We start from the raw sequence: 16,377 nt of genomic DNA on the forward strand, positions 1-16,377 counted from the left end.
GGAAAGAGGAGAGGCACCCAATATATGATGTTCTCTAGGCCTTTTAGAAAACATAGAGTGATTCCTTTGGCAACCTATATGGGAGTCTACAAGAAAGGTGATATTATAGACTTCAAGGGAATGGGTACTGTTCAAAAAGGAATGCTCTACAAATGTTACCAGGCAAAACTGGAACAATCTACAATGTTACCCAGCATGCTGTTGGCATTGCTGAAAAAAAAAAAAAAAGTTAAGGGCAATATTCTTGCCAAGAGAATTAATGTGGGTATTGAGCATGTTAAGCATTCTAATAGAAGAGATAGCTTCCTAAAACACGTGAAGGAAAATGACCAGATAAAGAAAGAAGCCAAAGAGAAAGGTACCTGGAGAAAGGTTCAACTGAAGCACCAGCATGCTCCACTCAGAGAAGCACACTTTGTGAGAACCAATGGAAAGGAGCCTAAGCTTCTGGAACCTATTCCCTATGAATTCATGGCATGATGAGTGTTAAAAATAAACTAATCTATGATCTATTAAAAAAAGAAAATACCACTGAGCTTTTCTGGGGTTTGAGGTGTTTACAAAGTCTGATGAGGGCTTTATCAGTGTACTGGTGCATGAAATAAAGATATATGCCTAGTGTTGGCCCCATACCTACCTGAGGCTCATGGAAACTTGCCTTTATTGTTTTATGAATTGGATGGTGGCAGAGAGAATAATAAGAAACTAATGAAGACATCTAAATGTGCTCAAATTGTGAAGAAAACAATAAACATTTCACATGCAGTTTTCTTCCAAAACAGATCTTAATTTTATTGAAAAAGTAATATTACTAGTTGAGCTAATTATACCTGTGATGGCCCATGCAGCTTCATGTGAAGAACCTGTTTCTTTAACCTGTTGTCCTCAGACTGTGCGTCAGCCCTAAATAATGAAATAGTTGTCTTGGTAGGATTCTGACGAGTCTTACTATTCCTACTTGGTACCAGAAAAGTGATATAAAAGGGCTTTGAAGTCAGAAAATCTGGTATTTAAGTTTCAGTTTGATTAATGACATATCTGTCACAAGTTCATTTTCCCAAGATATTAATAGCTTAGCCTCATCTAAATCTTCAGTAAGATGGAGTTAATAATAGTACCTTTGGGACCAGCATTTGGCATAGTGGTTAAGGCACTGGACTTCCACATGGCAGACTGTGATTCAAGTCCTAGACCTGGCAGCTTGAAAATCATACTGGGTGCATGTGCATTCATGCCCAAGATACTGAGAGGAGAATGATGGAGAAAGGATTGTGGTGTGGCCATCCCCCAAGGGAGTGATTTCTTACTTTCCCTCTCTCTGTCTGTCTCTTTTCTATACTGAGCAAATATGTTCTATGGAAAAAAACAACAAACAAACAAAAACAAAACAAAAAACCAAGCCAAAACAAAACAAAAAACCTTGAAAAAAGATAATAGTACCTACTTACAAAATTGTTTGGAAGAAAAGAAAAAGAGCTATTGCAGATAAAACACTTAAGGCAATTTCTAATAGATACAAAGTAATTAAATATTAGTAGCCATTATTATTGGTGATATTATTCATTAAAATTTAGAGCATAGGCTTACCCATTGGCCAGGTTAAAGGAACTGGATCCTTCATGGCTGATTACAGTTAAAGTACCAGTCCCAGTTACTTGCAAAATATGCCAAGGACATGTGCCCTGGATTGACAGGTGGAGAAATGGAGAAGGGATTCTGGTGTGACTATGCACCATTTGGGGGCAATTTATCTTCTCTCTATTTCTCTGTTTCTCTCTCTCTCTGGTGAACACATGTATTCTGTGGCAAGTTAAAAAATAGGATTAATTTTTAGCCTTTGTGATAGAGCAAATTAACCTGTCTTTATCATCCTCCCTTGTAAGCATGGACTGTTGGGTGATTGTCCCAGGCTATAACAAATCTGTTGCTTGAGTCTTATTTCTGGACAGGTCCAAAAGAATGGCACTTATGAAAGGTATGCACCTTGAGGGGGTTATTGAGGGCTTATTGAAACTTATGGAGATGAGATCTGTTTGTAGTTTGGAATCTCGTGTTTTGCAAAAGCCCTTAGGGTCAATGTTTGAGGGGATCAGCAGGTGGCATGGTAGTTAAGGTGCTGGACTCTCACATGGCAACAGAGTGTCCCTGACCTGGGGACTTGAAAATCATGCTGGGGGGCATATGCTTGTGCATTCCCACCTAAAATACCAAGAAAAAAATGGAGGAGAAGGGATTGAGCATGGCCATCTCCCTTCAGGGATGATTTCTCAATTTCCTTCTCACTGTCTCTCCAGCAGGTACACGTGCCGTATGGCCTAAACACAAAAGAAAGATTGATATTTGTATATTTATCATATAAGCCTAATATTTCTTGGTGACCTTAATACTTTTTGGTTGCAAACTGCATAGATCCTCTATAAATTTAGTACTGTTTGATAACATACTGAAATATGATAGTGAGAGAATAATACAGTTGCATGTACGGCGCCAGTAAGGATTCTAAAAATAACAAAAACTAGCCTTTTATCACAACATGCACCCTTATTTAAAGAATTCAATCGATGAGTCCATAATATTTAAATTGGCGTATGACTTGTTTTTCAATGCTGGGACAACGTGTAGCAATGAACTAACAACTGCACAGATGGAGTTGTGATCCTGCAAACTGAGAAATGATTTTACAGAGGTGGAAATAGTTGGCCACTGATCACTAAGAAAATTCTCTTTATAGCGTCAATGTATTATGACTTCTTTTTATACTTTGGGAAGGTCGTTTTTTTCCTCTTCTCCTTCCTGATCTTTCTTATTCTCGCTTGCTTCCATAAAACCTCATCCTCTCCTGATTTTCTTTTTTTGTTTTTAATTTTTTTTTCTTTTCATGATAGTGAGCTTATGCATGCATAGTAGAGACAAAAGTAGAAAGTGGAAAGGGGAGAGAGAGAGACAGACAGACAGACAGACAGACATACCCTCAACAGGTCTCATGTCATGCTGTGATCCCCTTTTCCCAGCCCTCTAGCTCATCAGGGTACTGGGCAGTATGTGCTTTATCAGACATGTTTCAGGCTGGGATCCGACTTGTGGTCAGCCATGTGGTTCCAGTACTGTGGTTCACTTTACTACTGACTACCACCAGGCTGGGCCATGACTTTCCTTTTCCTAATGTACACTTTCTTCTTCCTCTCAGCCCCAGCTAATGCTTGCTAATCAAGTCATATGTCGAGGTTTACTGAAGAACTGAGGAAGGTCAGTTACGAGCACTGGAAGGAAAATTAGTCAGGAAGTTTGACATACATAGGTGGATACATTGTTTCTGTGCTAAAATGTCCTTTTATTAGAATGAGATAGCTATCAGTTAATATAGATGCAATAGATATTATATTTCCCACCGTGCCTTGATGATTACTTAGCAGAAGTGCATAAGAAAGAAGATAATTCAGTTTAACAGTCAAAAGTAAAAATTGAAAAATATCAGGACCAGCAGTTAGCGTAATGGCTATGTTGCTGGACTCCCATGTAGTCGACCGCGGTTCGCATCCTGGACCCAGTAGCTTAAAACTCACGCTGGGCTCGTGTGCGTGTGTGCCCAAGATCCTGAGAGGAGAATGGAGGAGAAGGGATTGCGATTGCGGTGTTGCCCATCCCCCCCCGGGGGGGCGGTGATTTCTTGCTTTCTGTCTCTCTCCGTCTCTGTCTGTCTGTCTGGTGAGCGCACGTGCCCTATAACAACAACAACAACAACAACAAAACAAAACAAAACAAAACACAAAAACCAAAAAACAAAAACAAATAAACAAAAAACTTCTCCAAAAAAAAAAATTGAAAAATATCTAGTTGAAGGACAGTTTACAATACCTCATTTCATCACCAACATCCCAGTTTAAACAACTGTTAGTGTGATAAAATATGAATAGTATGTGCTTGGGAGTAAAAAACAAACAAACAAAAACAAAAGCAAAACTAAGTGAATTTTAGCTCCTCTACCAATTAGCAGTGTGACCCTGAACTACGCTAATATCCAATCTATTTTATAATCTATGAACCTACTCTTAGAAGTTGCTATAAAGATGAAATAAAATAGTACATGTCGAATTATTTGACACCTAATGGGAACAGAATACAATTTTTCACCTTTTTCACTGTCCTACAAAAGATGCCTTAGTCAGTTTAATCTTTTAATTGTATTTTTAAAAAGAATCCAGACATTTAATTTTTCTAGGGAAATATATTAACTAGGCTTTTACTACAAGTCTACTTGCCCCCAAGAGCAACTAACAACCATTGCGTTATTATGAATAAATATGAAACACGGAAACTGTATTTAAAGAAAAAGAAGGTAAGAAATTCAGTACTTCATTGTTGGGGTATTGGATTTTAAGATTCTGAAGGCATTCCACACTATGCCTAGTCATGTAAAAAAGGCTTTCAAGTCCTAGAAGTGAGATGTTCAGTTCTTCTAAGAATTTAACCCGTGCAAAAACACTAAGTGCTACAATTTTGTGAAATGGGGAACAAGATGTGAACATCCTTCCTGCTTGTCCTCTCTTCTTTCCCCTCCTTTTTTTCTCGTTTCCTTCATCCACCAACACCAATTTACTGAGAATCTATTTAATTGCTTCTTAAGACTTACACTACACACACACACACACACACACACACACACACACACATATTTATACACATTGCTTTTATAAAATGTATTTTTAAGTGATTTTTTGAATGTACAGAAATCAAATTTTTATTTGACACAGATGAAAGAAATACCTTTCTTCTCTGCCTAATGTTTAAAGGTTGCAGTGACTACAAATGAGAAGGCACATTTATATTTTGGAAAGGGTTAAAGTCAATTTTATGACCAGGTGTTGTTTTTTTATCTGGAAGGGAAAGAAGTTAAAAAAGATAAACTATAAAAGCAAGCTAAATTGCCTGAAAGAGACAGACAGTATATTGTTAAGAGAAAGGATATATTTTATTGATTCACTGTTGACTGATGCAGGGAGAACATGCTTAATAATGAATGAACGATTAAGAGGAGTAAATCCTTCCTCGGGCGCTAAATGTGCCACTGTCTGTAGTATATCTAAGTAAAGATGGCTTTTTCCCTGGTGTGAAACTGTAAAACCAAGCTAAGTGACTGAAAGAGCCATGGCTTCCATTTCCATACCTTTATTTTGTTCACAGCATGTGGAAGCTTCCAAATGCTTTCAAATCACTAGAGTAGAATTAAAAAAAAAACAAAAACAAAAACAAATTTTATTTGTCAATTATACCGAATAAAGCTGAGGAGGGGGAGGCAAACAGACTTTATATACAAATGACAAGTTTCAATTTAATTTCTTTATGTTGTGTTTTTCTATGATCTTAATAAATACTGTGCACTAATATGCTATAACTCTTCAAAAGAACTTCTGAATTTTGCCTCTTGTGGTTCCACATTATAGTCAGTATGTTTCATAATTAGAAAGTTTATTAAATTGGGAAATAAAAGATCATCATAATTTATCTTCCATAAGCTGTATTATATTATATGCAATTTTATTTTCGTTGTGTACTGTCTCTTCTTTATGAAGTAAATTTAAATCAGGCAACTGGTAGACCAAGGAAGGGCAAGCTCTTCTGGTGTAGCATGACTCGCGTTTGCATTTACAAGAATCCTTTACCAGCACCATTGACATGTTATCACTCATGGTGATAATGTCCTTGGAGAAAATAATAAGTACTTGAAAGACCCTTTCCTTTAGTTTCCTTTTACTATCCTAACCTATATTTTTAGAAGTTTTTGCATCATGCTTTTAGGAATCAGAAAAGGGGAGATAATGAATTTGGATTAGTACTCAATCTAGAAAATTCTCTACCTTTGGGTTTGTATAAAAGAGAGATTTGGGAACATTTTTCCAAAATAATGTTTCTAACATAATCCTAAATACGATAGGCAGTATGGGAGGGAAATTTTAGTAAAATTCGTAGCATCCCTGTGTATTGAAAAGTATCACAACTTAAACTTGCCTAGTTGTGGTGCAATTAACAAGCATTTGGCATGATTACATTTGACGTATTACTTTTGTTTGTTTTAAGGCATAAGGCTGAGATAGTGGCAGGTAGTTTCCAAAAAACTACTTTTCCCAGTTTTCCTGATTTCCTTTGTCATCCATACCAAAGCCATTTTTGCTTTTATTTACTTAGAAATTTAGGCATACATATTTGACTTTATCAAGAGATACTAATGTGCTGGGATCAGCAGTTAGCATAATGGCTATGTTACTGAACTCCCATGTAGTTGACCATGGTTCAAGTCCTGGACCTGGTGGCTTAAACTCACGCCGGGCACGTGTGCGTGTGTGCGTGCCCAAGATCCCCAAAGGAGAATGAAGGAGAAGGGATTGAGGCATGGCAATTCCTCCTGGGAGATGATTTCGCGTTTCCTGTCTCTCTGTCTCTCTGGTGAGTGCACATGCCCTGTAGCAAAAACCTCTCCAAAAAAAAAAGATACTAGTGTGCTCAAGTTATCTGGGACCTTTAAATAAATCTGACATGACCATTTAGCAAGAAACATACTCAGTTTTGTTCTTTATCTATTTTCCAGTTCCTATTTTCGAGATGTTTCTTAAATAGGTAGAATAAAACATGAAAGCATCATTATCATGAAGAACAGTGTAAAAATATTTCTTATTCACGTTAGTTTAATCAGTTCTGTATTGTAGTTTTGGAAAGCAATATTGAGAGTACAGATTCAAATTAGGCTGTATTTACTAAGCATCATCCAAATGCCAAGCATTTTACTAGGGGATGTTTATAAACTCTATTTTATTGACACAGAATATGTAAATTTAATCATCACAAAAACCTCTAAAAGTAGCTAACATTCTACTCAGGGGTGAGTTTTGTTTTCTCCAGCCCATAAAACTAGTAATGATCCTAGCTGCATTTATTTAGGACTTAACTGTGTTAACAATTTCCCTACATTGTATAATTTGATCCACACTGTAACTTTATGAGGTGGATGATTTCAAATTCAGTTTCACAAATGGAGGACCTGTGGTCATGAGGGGGGAAGTAACTTCTTCAAGGTTATAGGGTGAAGGAGTTTGAAGGTACTGTGTTCAGAAGGCAGTGGGGCCAGAACTTAAGCTCACTTTTTCTAGGACTTCTATCTCTAGTTGGTGATGTGGCAGATCTGCCCTCCATGACCAATCACTGCTCACACTGGCCCTCCTGGCCTCAATGAGGTTATGCACATTCCTGGTGGTACAGTTTGTGCTAATGTGTAAAGCAGAGGTGTCATGGGGTGGTTCCTGGTGCCAGGTCACTAGAGGATAAAGAGGGTAACCTTTAATGGTGCAACTGATATTCCCTACGCAGGAGGTTATGGACACTGTTCGTGGGTGTCACCTCCTTTTGCCACTCAGAGCTCCCACAGCTCCAGCCATCTATGACCCCCCCTTCCATCTTGTTCTTTCTGTTGTTTTCTCATTAAACATAAAATCACAGAAACCCAACTGAAGATGGAAAAGCCACAGACACGTTTTTAAATGTCTACTACTAACAATATGTGTTCCCTAATTCTGGAGAGTCAGCAAAAATTTGATACAAGGAAAGGAGGAACCAAAAGTGAAAATCCAAGAAACAGAAAGCGATCAACCTGTGGAAACTCTTTGAAACCAAATACGGAACAGGGATTGTCCCCATGATAATTGGCTAAGTCTGTATGAGCCAGATTCCTGGGGCAAAGAGTTTCTTTGCTTCATAAGCCATGGTGCTGAGCCAATGGTAAAGACTGTGCCATATATTTTGGCTTTTCAAATTGACCTTTCCAGAATCTTAATTAAGAATATTGCAGATTCCATATAAATGGATCATTCTGTATTTGGTTGCCAAAAATACTTGCACCATATGTGTCTGAATCCAAATTGTGACCAGTGCTCCAATTGGAATTGATTGTTTTCTCTTCTGTGAGCCTAAAGAAGTGTACTTTCATCTTATTTATGGACTCTACCATACCTTGCCAATATGTATTTATGGAAATGCTTTTCTTTAATATATTTATTTTGAAGTCCTTCTTTTGAAGCAGCTGCATATTAAAATAAGTAGAGAATGTCTTATATACTTTTTACTGTCCTTTTGATGGTGGTCTTCTGGGATTTTGAGAGTCATTGTACTTTAATAGCTTGTCTCAGAGGAAAACTGAAAAGATAAAAGGAATTTAAATGAACAGAATTGATATGTATCCAAAACTTGAGAGCAGTTAACTGAAAGTTCAGACTTTTTAGTACATTCCTTGCCTTTATTATCTGTCATTCATCTCACAAAAAGGGAGTCTTGATTGTCTTTCCCCTCACTCCCTACCCCTTGTTTTTATGCAAAAGAGTGCATTGCAAAAAGGCCTTCCATCGTGTGGCAGGAAGCTCATAAAATTACATTAAAGAGTCTAGCTCAGGAAGAACGACTTCCCAGACACCATCTAAATAGTGTCTGTGATTCCCCACATGCTGTTTCTTCAACAGCTCAGATGGATCAGGCATTATGGCTCCTGGTTGAGAGTCTTATCATCTAATATTGGCAAGTACTATCCCACCTTGAATTCTGAGGCTACAGAATTTTGATTTTGAAGGCCAGGTGGTAGTGCAGCGATAATACAGCTGAGCCCACTTGGGAAAGGTCCTGGATTTGCATCCTGGAACCTCCACAAATAAACTGGCTGACTAGTGGTGGATCATAGTGGGAAGACCTTGTTGGGGGTGTCTGTCTCTTTGACTCTTTCTTACTGATGAAAAGAAATAAATATATAAATAAATAATCCAACTATATTTTAAAAATTAAAAAAAAATTTTAAAAATGCTGGGCAGGAGAAGAAAGAAAGGTGAGCAAGATCTTGGTACCAAACTCTGCTGCTATTGACTTTGTAATCCTGGGCAAGTAACTTAACATATTTGGGTTTCAGAGTCCCATACAATATAAAATAGGGATAAAAGTTGACCTATCATGTGCTCCAGGGTGTTTTTAAATGAACGAATGGAAAAATGTAAGAAAATGTATGTTATGTTTTTAGAACAAACTAGTAATAAAAGTCTAGGTTTTGTTAATAATAATTTATTGACATTTTCTTCCTTTTGGGCACAGATTCTTGTTTCGTTTTATTGTTTAAGCCACTAGTCGTTCAGCCTATGTTGATTCTCTGTGTTCTGCAATGAAATGGAAAGGAAAGAAAACATGTAGTGTGCATGTGTGCTTGTCTTACCTGAAATCGAGAAGCCCTGGCAGCAGCTAGCATAGTTTTCCAACCCAGTCTTCAAATAATGGATTCCAAAATTGAGTAAAACTAGGACTCAAGCTAAATATTTTCTCTCCTTTATTTTTCTTGTTTCAATTCTTTTGCTTTTATCTGCTCTTTTTCATGTTTAGTCATGAAACTCTTCCTTTCCAGATTCCTTTATTGACAACAAACAAATATACTTGAGTTCCTGTTAATTAAGAGTCAGACTTGGGACCAGCAGATGGCATAATCATTATGTCACTGGACTCCTACATAGGTGACCATGGTTTGCATCCCAGACCAGGTGGCTTAAAACTCACACCTGGTGTGTGTGTGCATACTCAAGATCCTGAGAGGAGAATGGAGGAGAAGGGATTATGGCTTGGCCATCCCTCTTGGGGGGTGATTTTCCACTTTCTGTTGCTCTGTCTTTTTTTCTCTGCCTCTGCAGCAAGCACATACACCCATAGCAAAAATCTCTCTCTTAAAAAAAAAAAAGAAAAAAAGAAAAAAAAGTCAGACTGAGTAGAGTCTAGGGAAAAAAGAAAGATATGTTCCTTCCTTCCCATACTGACTTCATATACTAAATTTTGACCATCAGATAACCTGCACATTTCTCCTTGAAACTTTATGTAGACAGGACCTGAAAAATGGCAAACTAAGACAGGCTAGGAGTTTGGAAAGGGGGGTGAAGGAACCAAATTATAATTAGAAATTTGGATATTAAGTGAACTATGTGATCCTCAAAGACAAAAACCTGGTATTATTTCACAACATTTCTATAAAAATTAGGGGTATTCTTTGAATAATAGGTTGTTTTATATATGTAAAATTTCTCATAATAAGAAAAAGGGTTATCTGATAAAGGAAAATGTTTTAATTATAGGATACTTAGAAAGTACTATGTTTTAATTTTTTTTTTTTTGGAGAGGTTTTTCGCTACAGGACACGTGTGCTTGCCGGAAAGATAGAGAGAGACAGAGAGATAGAAAGTGAGAAATCACCCCCCAGGGGGATGGCCATGCTGCAATCCCTTCTCCTCCATTCTCCTCCTGGGATTTTGGGCACGCACGCACACGCACCCGGTGTGAGTTTAAGCCACCGGGTCTGGGACTCAAACTGCGGTCGACTACATGGGAGTCCAGCGACATAGCCACTAGGCCAACTGCTGGTCCTTTAATTTTCAGACCCATATACAATTAAAAAAAAAAATCTAAGGAAATATTTCAAGAGAAGAGTTGACTTAATAAATAAATTAGAGGGGCCCAGACACTGGTGTTGCAGTTAAATGTGGCACTCTGAGAGGCTGGCTGACATGGGAAAGTTGCAGGTTTACATCTGGAAACCCTGAGTACTCCAATCAAACATGTGCCCATGATGTAGGGCTGGCCGAAACTGGGGATGTATCAAAGTATCAAGACCCTGTTGGGAGTGCTGCCTGTCTCTCTGCCTCTCTTTCTCTCTTTCTGTCTCTTTTATTCATGAAGGAAATAAATAAACTTTATAAAAAATAAGTAAGGGGTGAACAGGTACATGGTAGAAAAGGCACTGGACTCTCACTGGACCACAGTTTGAGTCCCACACCCATTGGCTTGAAAATCACAGCAGGCACATACACATGTGTGTCCAAATCCTGAGGGGAGAATGGAAGAGAAGGGACTGTGGCATGTCCATTCCCTCTGGGATGTAAAGGGTGATTTCTCACTTTTCCTCTCTCTGTCTCTCTCCAGTGAGTGTTTGAGCCCTGTGACAAAAACCTCGAAAAATAAATTAATTAATTAGGTTTTCTAGAAGTGACATCTTAAATCTACAAATGATGCCCATTGTATTGAATTGTATTAAAATCATTTTAAAATTGGATAAATATAACCCTGTTCAATGACACTGGTCATTGTATTTATGTTATTTAATTTATTTTTGTTTTAACATATTTTACAAAGATATACTTTCTTATGTGCAGTCCTAATTTGCAAAAATTACAAGTTAGTTCATTCTCAACTACTAAAGCTATAATTTGTGAGATTTTATTACACATGGAGGCAGTGATAAATTTACTCAATTATAAATGGTCATTTCTTCCGCTAGGCAAAATGTTATCGATTGCCTTTTAATAATGGGGAAGTGTTTTGGTTTTTTTTTTTAAACAAACACATTTTAATATCATCTCCTTCAATATTTTTCATTGTTTCCTATCAGATTAGAGCACAACAGATGTCTCTAAATTCTTGATTATTTTAGCTAGGTGGAAGGTGAGCAGATATAATAGACAAAAATTTGTCATGTCCTTATGTTGTTACTGACTACATTCTTAATGTCTAGCCTGGCTTTTTTAAACATGTAATTGTGCTTTTGTTTTTAATTTTATCTTTATAGTAAAAAAATATATTTTTCTTACAGTTAACATCTCAATATCTAATGACAGTATACTGTCTCCAGAGGATTTGCCAACTAGTTCTTCTACTGGCTTGGTAAGTGGTATAACATTTTCTACTCACACAACTGCATATATATATATATATATATATAGTACACTCCATTTGTAATACCATCATAAGATGTCACCTATCATGTAGCAATCCTGGCATGAACACATATTGAATAATCATTGCTAGAAGAGTGACAGAAAAAAAAAAATGTTTCTTTTGCTCTAGCCAGGTTTTTATCCTTTACCTTTTGTAATAAATTGAAACCAACATTGATTCCTAAAACATGCTTTTAAACTTAGGAATTTAACTATCATATCCCGTTAATTTGACCTTGAAATATTTTCACAAGGGAAAATGGGAGAAGTTGTAAAATGAGAGCATGGTGTCCTCTCTCTGTTGCTAGTACAGTTAAGAATTCTTCTGACTAACCAAATGGTGCTGTGTTCTCTTCACTAAGGGTGATTGTGGCCAGATATTTTTTTTCCCTGTCGTTAGAAAGGATTGTGCTTCTGTCACATGGTATCCTTTCCCATGGCTTGTAACCAAGGATCTTTAAGGGACTGGAACTAAGCTTTAAAAATGAGCTGTTTTGCATGGAAGGTCGCTCACTGGAAGGAGACTTTTGTGCTGGAGAAAAAGGGGAAAATGCTGTTTCAGACTTCCAATTGTGATATTTCTATGCTGAATATGGAAGCTTACCAACAAACATCAGTCTCTCAGTTATAAAGACAGAAACCTTAATACCTTGTATTGATAGAGTGCCCATCTCTCGGGAGACCAGAACACTCCTGCAGATATTATGTAATGAGTGCCCACTCCATCCCTTTCGAAGATGATGTTTTGTATCTTTCCCGGGCAACTCTTGCATGACCCTGTTTCTCCCTTGCTTTTACATTCTTTTTCTCTCTCGACTTCTGTCCTTAATGTTAAAGTTCGCTTTGACTTTTCTCAACCTCAATTACCTTTCTATTTCTGCCATCTTTGATATTGTGCATGTATGTGTGTGCATGTAACAGTAAGTAGAAATGTTTCAAAGGCCACATGCAAAAAGGGTCCCATTTTCAGTCTTCTGGTAACCAGCCTACTTTCTAAAAGGACTTGTCCAAAATACAAGCAAAATTACTTCTGTGTGGATGTTAAAGAATTTTTACTTAAAATCTTACTATGGTTAAAAATCTAATGAGTAAAAAGCATAAGTTTAGCCTGGGTCTGGTGGCTAAGGTAACTGAATCCTACATGACTGACTGTGCAGTTGAGTCCTGGATAGCAATGGCTTAAAACCCCAAATCCCTAAAGGTGAGAGAAATGGAGGAGAAGGGATTGTGGCATGATCATTCCCCTTAGGGGAGGGAGGCGCTTTCTCATTTTCTCTTTCTCTCTCTCTGTCACTCTCTGGCTATAGTAAGCGCATGTGCCCTCTGGCAAAATTTTAAAAAATCAAACATAAGTTCATTTTCAATAAAAATTAATAAAACATTAACTTCCACTGACTTAAAAGGATGGTTTCCTAATTTAATTCTTTTTTGCAGCTAATCAAGGAAAACATTAAAAATTAATGAATATTCAAGTCCCACATTGGGGCAAGTCCTGGAAGAGATCCCAGTAATTGATATGCAATTACAATAAAATGTCACAATAAGATTCATGAAAAACAAATGGCAGTTCTGGTTGACCTCTGTGTGACTATGATAGAGGACTTAGAGGCATCATAATGATTATAATTTAGCTACCATTTATTGTGCATCTTCTAGAGGCCAGGTGTGTTACACAGACTGTAATCATTGTAAACCTTAATATGTATTATAATCATTAATACACACACCAGGCATAATTTTCTCCATTTTATAGATGAGAGAGACTGAAGCTGCAGAAGGCAAACAACCTTTCTTGCTCTAGGTTTACAGCTGTAAATTAGAAAAACAAATATTTGAACTACAGTCGGAATGACTCTAAGGCTATGCTGTTGCTCGTCCATTGGGATACTTCAGTGCTTGCAGACTGAAAAGTTTACCACTCAGTTTCTGTGGATGCCATAGAATTTGGGGCAACAGATCCTCTCATGGGTATTGTGATATGGACCTTAGTTAAAATGTTTAGGTGCTATGGTCAGGTCTTCTAGGGCAAGAAGTTGGGGAGAAAACACATATGTGTGCATATGTACACATGCATGTGTATGTACATAATCATGAAGGACAACTTCTATCTTCTCATATCAATACCAATATGGATACTTTATGTTAGCATACACACATACACATACAGTACATGCATCTAATATAGGTAATGATTCAGAACTGAGTATTAAAGAGGATTTAGAGACCAGCAGATGATGTCATGGTTATGTTGCTGGACTCCCATGTAGTTGACCATGATTCTAGTCCTGGATCCAGCACCTTAAAACTCATGCCAGATGTTTATGCATGTTTGCCTAAAATCCTGAGAGGAGAATGGAGGTGAAGGGATTGTGGCATGGCCATCCCCTCAGGGCATGATTTCTTGCTTTCTCTGTCTCTCCAGCAAGTGCATGTGCCCTATAGCAAAAAACTCTTAAGGGGAAAAAAAAAAAAGCAGTAATAGGATTTATTATAATTGGTAATAACTACCATTTATTGAGCACCTATTAGAGGCCAGCTTTTTATATTACTGTCTTATCTGCCCCCTCACCCCCGAGGGTACATGTACTTGCCAGAGTGAGAGAGAGAAAATGAGAAAACATCCACGATGGGGAATAGTTAAACCGTAATCCTTTCTCCTCCATTTTCCTCCTTTCAGGATTTTGGGAAGGCGTACACATATGCCCAGTGTATTTTTCAAGCTGCTGAGTCCAGAACTAGAACCACACAATCAGCCATGTGGGATCCAGCCATTTTAACCATCACACTATAGACTGGCCCACATTAATTGTCTTTCTCACAATAACTTTATGAGTTATTAGATGTTACCTTTTTTTTAGAGGTGAAACAGAGGCTTCAAAATGTCAATAAACTCCAGAGGGCCGTATTACCAATATATAGCAGAACTTGAACTCAGGGCTTTCTAGCTCTTAAACTTGCCTTATTCCCATTCTGTGGGAAAGCAGCTCAGTGTTTCACATAGCAGGACTAGCAGATACTGAGTTCTCTTGTCACGCGTCATGGTTTCAGACACAGGCTTTGGAATCTTCTCAGGTTCCCATCTATAACATGGGGATGATAATAATCCCTAATTGAAAGGTACTCTTTGGGTCAAACTACCAGGTAGGCAGGACTGAGAGCGGTGGCTGGCATGCAGCCATCTTGCATTCAGTTTAGGTGTTATCATCATTAAACCAGGTCCTGTGTCCTCCACTGCTTAGAAAGCTGCTGAGCAAGTCCTCTGTCTCTTTGACCGAGCTCTGGTACCCTGAACGTTTCCTAGGACATACAGTCATCAGAAATTAATTTCCTGCATTTCAGCCATGATTAGATTATGAGAGAAGGAGCAATAAAAGTGACATGTAGCCCCCAGGCTAGCGAGGCCTCCTCACTAGGCCCTGAGAATGTTCTGTCAGGGAAGGAAGGCCATTTCCCTTCAGCTTCATTAGTGCGAAGACAGGCTTTCTTCTTTCTGGTGGTAGGGGTGTATTACAGGGAGAAAGAGCAGAAAAAAAGGGGGCATTAGTGTGTTTAAACAGAGAATGACTACACCTCAAGATAAAAAAGCGGATTTTTCATTATTTCCATTTCTTGTTGGAATCATTGTGTCTTTATTTCTTCTCACTTATGCCAGTTTTCTTAAAGCTTTATCACTTCACATGGTCCTTCAACTTGCAAACAAATTCTTTAGATGGTCCCCGTAAAACTTTGACACCAGCCACAGTTTATCCATACTGTATCCAAACAGTGAATATTAAGATCTGTTGTCTTCTGGGTACCAGCTCGCAGACAGAGGGACCACATCTTAAAATCTGTTAGTCTCTTCTGAACAGATAAATGAAAGGATCAGTTAGTATCTGCTTTTTGTATCAAATTCCTTTTTTTAAAAAATGAAATTTAACTTAAAATACACAGTTTGGTAGTGTTCATTGAAATCCGCTTGACTGTTAAATATTCCATGTAACCACTGTCCAAACAAGATACTGTGTAGAACATTTCTATCATTCCAGGAGGTCCCAGGGAATGATCTATATCTTGTTTCATACCCCAGCTTCATGAGCCTGTGGAGCTCCTTCTTTGTCTGTTTATTCTGCTCTCAGCCCTCCGAAAGCAGATGCCTTAGCCTTTTCAGAGGTCTCCATATGTCTCAGAGGGTTTCTCTCGGCTCTACTTCCTTGCCTCCCAGCTAAAGAAAGGGGCTCTCAGGACCAGCAGGTGGCCTGGTGGTTAAGGCGCTGGACACTCCCACATGGCTGACCACGATTCTAGTCCCAGACCTGGTGGCTTGCTTTCTCAATTCCCCTCTTTCTCTCTTTCTGTGTCTCTCTCTGTCAAATTAAAAATGAATGAATGAATAAACAAAAAATTCTTTTAAAAAAGAAAGGGGCTCTCTGGCTCTTGGGGGAGGCCTCATCTGTCTCAGTGGAGTTTTCTCAGTTCTCTCGTATGATCATCTGGTCTACCATGTATTACCTGTGTACTGGGCAAAAGTCATAATAAAGTTCAAAGGGTAGGTATAGACTTGTCTAGGCCTACCTCCTTTGAATTCCAATATGTCCCACCACTCTGCATGCAACCATTGACAGTG

At 38.0% G+C, this 16,377-nt stretch overlaps 1 protein-coding gene across 3 annotated transcripts in view; it reads left to right on the plus strand.

The window, feature by feature from the left end:
- SLC4A4 (solute carrier family 4 member 4) overlaps positions 1–16,377 on the plus strand; it is a 493,683-nt gene that overhangs the window by 388,777 nt on the left and 88,529 nt on the right. For all 3 annotated transcript variants that reach the window (XM_006142902.2, XM_014585732.2, XM_027769728.1), the window contains one exon: positions 11,648–11,718. In XM_006142902.2, the coding sequence (XP_006142964.2) occupies positions 11,648–11,718 (71 nt within the window). The remainder of the gene's footprint in view (positions 1–11,647; positions 11,719–16,377) is intronic.

The sequence above is a fragment of the Tupaia chinensis genome, unplaced genomic scaffold, assembly GCF_000334495.1.
Source record: "Tupaia chinensis unplaced genomic scaffold, TupChi_1.0 Scaffold000086_1, whole genome shotgun sequence".
NCBI classification, from domain to species: Eukaryota; Metazoa; Chordata; class Mammalia; order Scandentia; family Tupaiidae; genus Tupaia; species Tupaia belangeri.